This window comes from Platichthys flesus, chromosome 14 (assembly GCF_949316205.1).
Source record: "Platichthys flesus chromosome 14, fPlaFle2.1, whole genome shotgun sequence".
In the NCBI taxonomy this organism is placed as follows: Eukaryota; Metazoa; Chordata; class Actinopteri; order Pleuronectiformes; family Pleuronectidae; genus Platichthys; species Platichthys flesus.
The window spans coordinates 8,050,979-8,062,392 of NC_084958.1; the positions used below are offsets into that span (position 1 = coordinate 8,050,979).

An 11,414-nucleotide genomic window follows, 5' to 3' on the forward strand; every position below is an offset into this window, starting at 1 on the left:
CACGAGCTAGTTGTGTGGTGCTGGGTAGGAGGTTTGTTTTGTGTTTCCTGAAAATGAGGTTGACAGTGAGTGGCGAGTCGTACCAGTGTCTGTATTGTCGGCGAGTCTCCATTTGCACAATTGTTACAAAGATTTGGCTAAAATCTGACAACCTCTCTCCACTCCATGATCACTTCTACACAGCCTGTGGCTCAGGTGGAGCAGGTGGAGATGTGTCATCCATCTTTATTTACAGTCATCGGCGGAAGCAAAACAATGAGTACAATTATGCTATGAAGCTAAATAGAGCTCAGGCATTATTAACAGTAGGGGTATTATGTTCTGCACTATGAGAGACTCCTGTTACATCACATTCTATGTGATCAATTCATTATATACTGAACTAGAGTTGTCTATATAGTAGATTACAGTGATTATTATATTTGGGCTCATCTCTATAAAAGTGATTCCTTGAACAGTAAACACAGCCATTTGATAAGTAATTAAAACAGATACATTGATCATAGAGGTTCACTGTGTTTTTAGCCTTGCCCATTGTGCTCTTTTCTCTAAACCTGCCTCCCTGTTCAGTCCAGCTGGCCACACTTCTGCTCATACTACAACCTTCGAAAAAAGGAATTCAAAGGGATATATTGAAACTGTGAGACCCACAATTACACATGGAAACCACCACTAAATACAGCTCAGTAAAACAGAACTGCTGCTTGAGCCACTGCCGGGCAATGATTTAAAGCAAACGACTGGTCAAGAGATTTCACATTGGGTTTATTCAAATAGCTGCTGTCAAAATTACGCATGGGAGGATAATCCAGTCTCATTGAAGTTAATATAACTTACTGCAACAGGGGCCAATAGGAGGGCATTAGGAACACAGCAAAAAATATCCAACTGTGTTAGTTTTTTTATTGTGCAATGTAAAAAATATTGAAAACGTCAAAGTTTATTAGCTGTACAATATAACAGGGGCTGTACATTTATTCCAAGGCACTTAAGCATCTGGTATTCCTATATGGAGCAGTGTCTTTGGACCAGGCGCTGACGTTTAATGCCTACACTCTGTTTGCCAGGGTCATTTTGACAGTCTGGACCTCCGCGATATGAGAGGACCTCTGGATAATGCGGCTGGTGAGAATGGGCCCTGTGGTGCAGCTCTGCCTCAGAGAAGAGGGGGCGCCTGCAACACATGTCCTGTCCATGATAGTTGTTCTCGCTATAGAGAAGGGCTCCCGGGTGCAGCTCTGCCCTTTGGCAGCGATTGGCACTGTGGCGCTGCCTCGGTCGGCCGCTTGGCTCTGCCCTTGGGCCAAGCTGGTCAGAGCCACAGCGGCGTGGATCTCCCTCCAGCCTTGGTTGTCTCGTCTCTGCTGGCCGCGCTCCTGCTGCTGGTCCCTGTGAAAATATGAGAGAAACAGCTGCATGAGGTGGAACATCAGCTCACCTCTTGCCTGAGTTAACCTGGAAAAAACTAACTGCTGGAGCGGTTTTAGAAATCCTGAGCTGGCATGGATATCTCCTCTTGATAAAAAGCCAGAATGGCTATGAATTATTCAATTTCTAGGAACAACGGCCAAATGAGATTATAATTGTTTTTTTTTTCAAGTTGAAAAGTGGAAAAAGCTGATTTTGATGTGGATAGAGAATAATTATACGTACCTGTCACAGTTAGTTGGCGTATAGTCCATTGTATCTGTGACAGAGGAGAAAAACATTCATGTGAAGATGCCACAAATTGAAGATACTTGATATCATTGAATATTTAAAGGTCAATCAGTGTTTGGACGAGGCTTCTGTATGATGGCGGATTATATTCATGTGTGAATGGTTTTGATTCAAAGCATATGTGTGAGGATTTAGGTTTGTATTCATTTTGTGTGCTTGTGCATATGAATGGGTTAATTGTGTTTTTATGCATCTCGGAATATCGGGGGCCGGGCTGTAAAAACCCTGCTAGCACCTGTAAAAGTTGCTCTATAGTGTGTCATTTCTTTTCTGAGCTAAAGATTAAATCATACTAATGGGCACGGGAGAACCTCACTTCATCTGGGGAAGATATTGCTCACAACAATCTGAAATCAAACCACAGTATATCTGGCTATTTAGAATAAAAATAACTGTGGCACATATTGCTTGCACAATATCAGTTTGCGGTCCTTGCACAAGTGTGCGTTATACAAAGCTAATATTTTCCATTCCAGTTTTGGATTATTGCCTTTTTTTCCATGGAGCAGATAGAAGCTGGTCAAAACCAATTTCTTTCTTCATAGAGCAATAGACAGAGCAATTGGAGGCCCTCTGTGAGACATAGACTTTCAGTGCTAACGGCTCACAGGGTCCCGCTCGGATTGCTTCAGCCAGCCTTAGGCCAAGAGCAACTACTTGTTGATAGTAAATCATTTTGCACTTTTATACTTTTTTTGCTACTGATTGTCCCCACACATTTCTCTCCTCAGCCATAACATGCTTCGCCAAGAACGTGCTTCTGTGCCTCTGTTTTATTTATTACCACGAAAAAACATTGTTTTACCTCTGGTGAGTTTCAGATTTACAGCGGGGATCAGTTGCAGAGTTTTTACGATCAGTGATGAAGTTGCAAAGTCTTTTTAATAGATATATATTACATTGTGCCGCACAAGAGCAGTGTACTGTAATTTCATGATAAAATCTTACATCAAATTTTATTTATCAAATCAGGAAATAAGATATGTTTTAGGAAATAAAATGTATTATCTAATGTTTTTAAAGTAAACATGACGCTATATGTTAAAGTGGGTCAGCTTGGGTAAACAAAAAGGACTGGAAACAGGGGAAAGCTTGGTTGGTCTCTGTCTGAAGGTAAAGGGTTTTGATATAGCAACTTGAAAGCTTACTAATAAAAACTTTATTTCATGAGGTTATTCCCTATAAAAACTAGAGAGTAGAAAGATTTTCCAGCTTTAGGTATGTATGAAAATTGTTTACCAACTTCAAATAATTGACTTTGATTGGTGACACACTAAGGAATTAAGTGTGATCAACAGGTTATATTAACACATTTTTTGTTGTTGTGGTAAAAAACAAGTCCAGCTCATGTAAAACAACAACTTCTTGTTTCGTTTTTTAGTTTTTTTGTGCAAATCAAACAAACTCAATATACCATGGTAATTATGTTACTTACTTTGGGGTAGATTTATATATTTCATCTTTGGACAGAGCCAACCTAGCCTATATCCTTCTTCATTATCCTGGCTCCAGCTAACGGTTATGCAAAGAGGTCTTGATGTTCTCATCTTACCCACAGAGAGTCAATAAATATATTTAAATTTGTATGAAAAGCTTTTTGTTTACAAGACAGGATCTAACTTTCTATTGCTGCCATAAATCCTCAATGATATAATGTATGCATGAGCTGATTTAGGTCTTGGGTGTTCTCCCGCTAAGAGTTCAAATCCCCTTGTGCCCCAAAGTCAATGACCTTCAGTCATTCTCACGTGTGTGCCACTGGGATCCACACAGGAAAACAACTGGGCACTGAAAAAGTAATGTAACAGTGTTTTCTTATACTGTGGATAAGTAGAGACTCCCCTCTCAGCATGCACGTTTTCATTTGAAACTAAATGGGTGGAAAACTCAGCGAGGCGTTCCTCCAGATATAGTTTTGCCACTCTGTGTCTAGTAAAACACGATTCTAGTCACATTTATGGCTCTCCAGCCTTTTTAAGGGAAATACTCCACTTGATGTGAGTACCACATTATAGGCCGCAAACATACTCATATTCCTGTACAGCAATAACAGCACTTACACAAACTGTTCCCTCAGACTTCCCATTAATATGTTTAAAGTGTCCTTGTACGACACTGTGCTGTGGCATCACTCATTAGTCCATCTTGAGGGTTAGCTGTCGCCTGAGCCTTCTCCCAGACGGAGTATACACGTGTTAATGGTGTCGGTGCCTGTAATGAATCTGGCAGGTCGACTTTCCACTTCACCTCACGGAGGTGCCGCAAACACCCTCAACATGGCCAACAGGGATTCATTAGAGCTATACACAAACATGTCTACAGCGCCGAAGACACAGAGAACCCCTCAAATACAAAAGGAATACAAAGAATAGTTGTCCACATATTCTTTGCAAAAGTGATAGCACTCTTATGTCTGTGCTGCTACTATCAAGCATATGGAGGATTTTTTTTAGCCCAGCACAAGTACTGGAAATGTCCAAAGTAAAATCACAACTTGTTGATTTTATATTCCCTTTTTTGTGTAGCTTAAGTAGAAGACATAAATTCTTGGTTTTTGTGTCCAGACTATAACAACTGAAAACAATCAAAAAAGTCAATAATGCGATTACGTTAGAAGAAAATAACTTTTTTCAGTCTTTGTACTGAGCTAACTGGCTTCTAGCTTCATATTTAGCTAAAGAGGACAAGAGCAGCATCCAGAAAGTGAAGCTAAAGCCTCTTGATTGCCACCTTGTGGCCGACTCCAATATAGGTAATAAATCCCATCTTTGTGTTTGTGGACGGGACATGGACCAAACCAAATAGTTAAAATAGAAGTCAAATACATATTTCTCAATAATGCTTTCTATCATTTCAGGCAGTGAAATTTATATTATTTATTTGCTTCTTTTCAAAATGAAGTGAAACGTCATGATAGACAGCTGAGAGCCAGAACAGTCTATCATAATGGCCACGAAATAGCTAGCCTAGTGCATAACCTCTTGTTGGCTAATTTTTACAATTAAGTTTTTCATAATTTATATGAAATATGCTAATTAGTTAATTGCTGGTAGATGGATTTGCCACCTTTAGGTAATGCAAGGCTAGTTTAACCTGTTTTCAGACTGTGTGCTCAGCCATGTGGCTGCTACCTTCATATTGAGTTCACTGTTTGTAATGAATGAAGTAAAAGAGAATCCTTTTATTACTAGTGTTAAATTCTTATGAATACCTTGTTAAATACTTTGTTATTATTATGTTATAATAAATAAAAACTTAATGTATTTGTTTAGTTCAAGAATATGCATTGATGTTGCACTTCAGAAGTTCACTATTCCTGTTAATGCACTCTTTAGTTTATGAATTATCCTGGAGTTATTCAAGCTGAGGGCCAGTTTGAGGTTAATCTGAGTTTTCCGGATACAGATTTAGACTTGTCACGGACTATAAAAATATCCTTTAAATAACCTGCTTTTCACTCGGAATGTTTTTGCCAGGACAAAAAAAGTAACTTTAAGCATGTCCGGTTTAATTTCAGAGGGAAACTATGAGATGTGCTAAAGAGAAGAAAGGGTTTCAAAAGCTCTCATGGTGTAGATGTAAATTTAGATTTATTTTGAGGCCGGAAAGTGACACTTGGGACAGGAAGGCTAAAAAGCCTTCATGCGTCCAGGAAACCAAGCTACACCCTCAAACACGGACGGGAGAAGCCAAGAATTTTCTCCCAGGTGAGCAGCAGCTCTGACAGTCACTCCACAAGACGTCCTCAGTGCTTTACTGACAAACGGCTCCATTTTTTACATGTTGGCTGAGGTGTCCATCCCTCACCCTGGGAAGAATAAAGTCTCAGACATTGTGTAATTGTCCTTGAGACTGGACTGGACATTTCCACCATGGCAGCAAGCTGAGGCGGAACAAATGGCACATTCTAGTGTATGGAAATTATATTTGCGGTGCGTAGCGGCAGCCAGCGCAAACCCCATCCAATTTTAAAATGAGCGATTTCAGCATCTGCATGAGTCTTTATTAGTGATGTTTGCAGAAGCTTTGGCTGCAGGTACTTCGGCAGATTTGCGGGTTGTCGGTGCGCCGGGGTCCCTAGAGGTCTGAAAGGGCAGCCGGGTGTCAATCTCCTTCCCAGTTGCACTGTAACTTTATAATCGAATCGCGTTGAGCTTCTGGCTTTGGGTGGAATGCCAAACATTTCTTAATGTCAGTGAACTGTGAGGAGCTATGTGGACATGTCTGTTCCTTCTCCTCTTATTTGACTGGACACTGTGGTGTGTTGAAAATGAACTAAGGGGAAGTAGAGTGACGAATAATTTCATCACATTCACTATAGATCTGCTACTATGAAGAAAGATGATTTAATAATTTATGTGGACAGGGGATTATATCATTAGTTTATTCTTAATCTGGAGTGGATTTTATTGCTTAACTTGTCACGGTTATGCACTATGATGCTGGGTTATCATAATATGATGTCACACATACAATACATTAATACTAATATAATAGGTTTTTAAACAAGTCGAGTGCAGATCTATTTCCATTGCAGGATTAAAACAGTTATTTCTCTCACCCATGTGGTAGACAAAGTTTGTCTCAGTCTCATAGGACGACGCCGGGGACACAACACTTCGATCGCATTCGTTGGAGCTGAACGACCCGGAGTGACTCCTCCTCTTGCGGGAAGAGGTGACGCCGTCAGCCTCCGCTGCCATCATGTGCCGCAGGGTGTCGTTTAGATACCGGTTCAGTAAACCGCTCTTGTATTTGGATGGGGGCGACGTGCTGTCGTCACTGTTGCCGGAGTCCGCCATGGCGAGGACGCTGCCCTGTTTCTCAAGCACGCTCTTGTGGGAGGACGACCTGCCATAGTTTGACTGGCTGATGGGAGTTTGTAGGGGACACTCTTCATCTGCAGCAAAGGAAACACAACATTCTTGAGATAGGGAGATGTTACAAACTAGCCTGCTTGTTCCAGGGGCAGAGATCTGAAGCTCTCACCATCTGAGTCGGTGTCGTCACTGCACACGCTCAGTCTTTCAGCGTTTCCCTGGATGTATTTATTATAAAGTTTGATCCTCAGGGCCCAGCTCAGGTCTGGTTGTCTCACTGTGTTCTTGAGCCTTCGCCTGGCATTAGCAAACCAGTTGGAAACCTGCACAGAGGCACCTTGTTACAGGAAACTGGTGCAACACTCAACTGCCTTAAATCCTCCATCTCCTCTTTAGATTTAGTTTTTCAGGGGCTCATCTCACCTGTACGAGTGTCATGTGTGACCCCAGAGCCAGCAGCACCTTCTCCGTCTTGGTGGGATACGGGTTGTCTCGGTGTTTGTACAGCCAATGTTTCAGGGGTCGGGCCATGTCCTGCAGCACCTGTCTCTTGTGGCGAACTTTGACCCCACCCAGACGAGACCTGCAGGAGTCAGGAATCACTGAATGGATTCACTAAGGTCACCTGCAAAGCCCTCTCTTTAAACTATGACACTGATTAAACAACAGAAAGGTTACTAACCCCTCCTGTAAGAGTCAAATAAATCAATCTACATTTAATAATACATTTGCACAATATCATGCGCTTGCTATAATAATAAATCTCTTAAGAACTCAGTTAAGCCATTTTAGCAACATTATGGAAAGTAGGCAAGTTCTCTTAATTTTTTGACTATTATATTATATTATATTATATTTAAATCCTTACCCACATCTCCTGTATTCGACAGTAGAGCCGGTTTGATCGGTGTCCTGACATTGCAGCAGGTCTGGGTTCTGTCCGTCTGTGAAGCTGCTCTGAGGTAATTCGACACAGGTCAACCTGCTCCTCTCCTCTGCGCGCCTGGTGTCCTCCAGACCGAGCACGTTGTCCATTCTTGAGATGTCCTCGATCAACAGGTGCACCAGTAGACTTCCAGATGTAGATACAAGCAGTAAGTTCCCATCCTTCACACACTCAGTGTAAGAGTAATTTAGAAAAAGGCATAAAAATAGGTCCCTTGCTGTTCTGTCTGTGGCCGCGGGGAGCTGTGCCCGAGAAGAAAGTTGATGATGACAAGACTCTGATGAGAGAACAATGTTGGAAAAGTCGGCTTTAGCTGAGCTGTGTGAGGAGAGTTCAAATAACCTGCTGCTCGGCTGCCTATTGGCTCTCCCCGCGTCCAATCACCCGGAGCTGTGCGAGGAGCAGCTTGCAGAGCAGCAGTGGCAGCACCACACAGTATTACAAATACTGCACATGAAAGAATATCAGCGACTGCGGTCTTTTAGATTTACAAGTGAGATGCAGTGCGGTGTCGACTGCCGCCCGCGAGGAGCAGCTCAACGTGCCCTCATATTTTCTACATGAGGCATGGGATTCTCCTGGATCTTGTGGTTTTCCTCAAAGATCGTGTCAGCAAATAATAATACATGTTTTACCAGGGAGATTCTGGAAATTTATGGGTGTAATTGCACAGTTGCAAATAACCAGCGAAAACCACCAAACTGTGCCCCGTGTTAGGCAGAGAATCCTGCTGAGTACACACTGGTTCATAATAAGAAAAACAACACAAATGGTGGAAAATGGAATAGATCTCTGCCTGGATAATCCTCAGCCGGTGTTGCATGTGTAATCCACATATCTGTGGTCCTGTAAGTGTGTTAGCGTGTGCATTGGGGTGTCAGAAGTGTGCTTTGTTTGTTGTGTGAACAGGGGTAATCCGACAATAACGCCTGTCAATGTGGGTCTCCAATTTTGGATACTATCAGGTAATAAGACTAAGCTTCTGACAGAAGCTTAGCCTGAACTAGAGGACAACATGTTGAGTCCAGACTGGATGGTTCAGCTTTAGTTGTCATCCACTCATGTTTTTTCCTCCCGACTTCTAAACACTCTTATGTAAGTCTGTTTGGATATACAGTGATGACTTTGCCATGCACAATCATAACTTAATAATCTTTAAGCATACATTTGTAGTACAACATTTTTTGTCCGCCTACAGCTCCTGGCTTAAACCCTGAGCAGCACTTGTTCAACCGCTCAACATATAATAGGACTTCATGACGTCCGTGTTCATAATTCAGCAGTATCAGTGCGTGGGGGTGTGTGTGTGTGTGTGTGGGGGGGGGGGGTCTCGGTTTCAATGGTTTCAAAGCTGAAAAACACATGGACCAGAAGCATCCCCGTTAGGTGCAGTAAATTCCTCGCACACATTCCTCAGCAGCGGTCAGAGAAGGCTACATGCTCGTACACACCATTTACTCCGGTCCCTCTGTGATATGTTTGCCGACTCGACTGTTGATGTTAGCTGGGAACGCACCTTAGTTCAGTGGCCAGGAGACCTTGACAAAACGCAGAGGATGGAGATATATCTCTTTTTTGTTTTGATAGTTTGGAGCGTGTGTGTGTGTGTGTGTGTGTGTGTGTGTCTGTGTGTGTGTGTGTGTGTGTGTGTGTGTGTGTGTGTGTGTGTGTGTGTGTGTCTGTGTGTCTGTGTGTGCGTGTGCGTCCAAAGGAGCTCAACATCCAGCAAAGAGTTTTGGGGAAACTGATTTGAATATCCTGAAGAAGTACAGCCATATTTAGATATTCCATGAAGTGTAATTTAGTAATTGTAATGCAGCAGATACAAATTTAGGATTAATATCTCACACACTTTAATTAATAGATCCTTCAATTTGTCCTGTGACATGGCCCTGCTGCAGGCTAGATATATACTATAGACTAGATGTATACTATACATATTTACAGCATATTGATTTAAAGCAGGACTAATTTATGATTTCACTTTAACAATCAATTGATTATGTGTAACATGGAAGGTCGTATTATTAATGACATTATTAGAGATTTATCACTCTCACTCTCTACTACTACTGCAACTAGCAGCTGTTTACAGTTAAAAGCCAGGCTAGGATTACCTACTGTATCTAACCAGCAGCAGCAGCTGGTGATCATAGCTGAACATTCACAGAACCAGACATTTGCCTCGGGAGCTGTTGGAAAACAAAACAGAGCTGAAAGGAGAAAGGTTTGTCATTGTGATCAGCAACGTGCGGCTCCAAATGCTGCACTATGTCATAACAGCTCCAAAAGCCGATAATATGGCAACATCGCTTTTTCAACTTATCGTGTTGCCTTCAAGGGTCCAAAACTTAAAGTCTCCTATTGAAGTTTTGTATTTCTGCATCTTGTTTTACTTTCGATGAGCTGATATGCAACAGGTGAAGAGTTCAATTCAGAAAACACTTAGTCATGTGTCCCAGTTCAGGGGCCACATCGTAGAGAGAATGCATTTGAAGATGGGTTGCATCACACAGGCACGACCAGGCTGTCCCAGGTCGAGGGCTCCTTCTAATGCGGCTGACAAATGCTTCGTTTCCATTCCTAAGGCAGGAAGGATCCAACATGTGGATCTTTCTCGGGCCAACCTATTCCAGGATTGATTGTGCAACGATGACTGAGCTAACAGGCTAGATATGCAGGTGGCTCGATATTTCGCCCACTCATATGATCTTGGACTGGAAATCTGATTTAAGTTGATCCCCAACCAGTCTGCCGCTTCAGGCTGTAGCGACAGAATCCCAGAGTGATTTGAACTCAACAAAGATGCAGCTCATGTTTCAAATTTTCATTTGTAAGAGGAATTTTGAGTTCAGTTTTCTGTAATGAGCTGAAAAACGTTTTTTCCCCCTTCCTTCTTTTCTGACGGTTTGAGTGATCAACAGCCGTATCCTTTCATCACGTGCCTTAGCGTGATGAAATTTGTACATACTTCCAATGGACAGATACATGATTGAGCCAAATTATCCAGGACTAATACTTCTGTGCAATGTTTGATGGGGGGGCGGGGGGGCTGCAGTGAACACAAAAATGGCGAGTTTTCATTGGATCGCTCCGGTGTCTCTAATGGCGTCGGTATGATCTCAGAGGATGCCTGCAGATTCTCAGCGGTGGGACGAAAATATATGCTGCCACGCTTTGGCTGAGGTCGGTCTTCGGGCCTGGCAGAAGGGCGACTGTTGTAATGACAGCCTGGTTTGTAGGTTTGTCGGTGTCCAGGAGACGTTTGGACGCACCAATCAGAGCGCCTCCCGTCCAGTGCTCCGGTTCTGTCCCTGTCTTCCTTGTTTACCCAGATGTGGTTGACGCTGACAACAGGCCCCGCGAAAGTAAAATAAACAACCTGAGGCTGGATGGTGTGCTCATTGTCCCGGCCGTCTAATCCACTGTGTCAAGCCTTCGTTTGCTTTTACAGTGGGCTCCGTGCGGTCATAACTTTCTCCACGCACGTCTGCGCTCCCTCGAAAGCCATTACTGTCTCTCCGCATCACGCTGCTCCCTCTTCCTCGCAAACACAACTTGATAGACACATTAACACTCCTTCACAGCCAATTGAGCGCAGCGGCCAAAGAGCGGAAGGAAACCCCTTGGATGTAGAGGAATGCGGCCATTAAAAGGAATTAGACGGAGCAGCTTCTGTGAAAGGAGAACAGTAGAATGTGCGGCCGACAGCTGCAATGCTCAAACACGAGAATTGGAGTGTCACTAGCGCTCAATTGCCACCAATTAGTTTTAATTGTCTCAATATGTTTCGTGTAAAAAAATGACAGCTTCACGATTAATGTACCGTGACGAAGATTTCCAGTGTAGCGTGCTTAAAAAAAAACGATTTCAAGCCTTTAAATTCGACAACACTCATTTTAACTTTAAATTGAATAGTCCTCGTCTTT

At 42.6% G+C, this 11,414-nt stretch overlaps 1 protein-coding gene across 1 annotated transcript; it reads right to left on the bottom strand.

Annotated features, from left to right (window-relative positions):
- Positions 1–675: 675 nt before the first annotated feature.
- Positions 676–7,729, bottom strand: LOC133967942 (homeobox protein Mohawk-like). The gene is made up of 6 exons (XM_062403666.1): positions 7,408–7,729; positions 6,963–7,122; positions 6,709–6,862; positions 6,281–6,619; positions 1,654–1,687; positions 676–1,389 (listed from the first exon to the last, which is right to left on the bottom strand). The coding sequence occupies exons 1-6, from the start codon at positions 7,572–7,574 to the stop codon at positions 1,050–1,052; spliced, it is 1,194 nt and encodes a 397-aa protein (XP_062259650.1). The 5' UTR covers positions 7,575–7,729; the 3' UTR covers positions 676–1,049.
- Between the last annotated feature and the right edge of the window lie 3,685 nt (positions 7,730–11,414).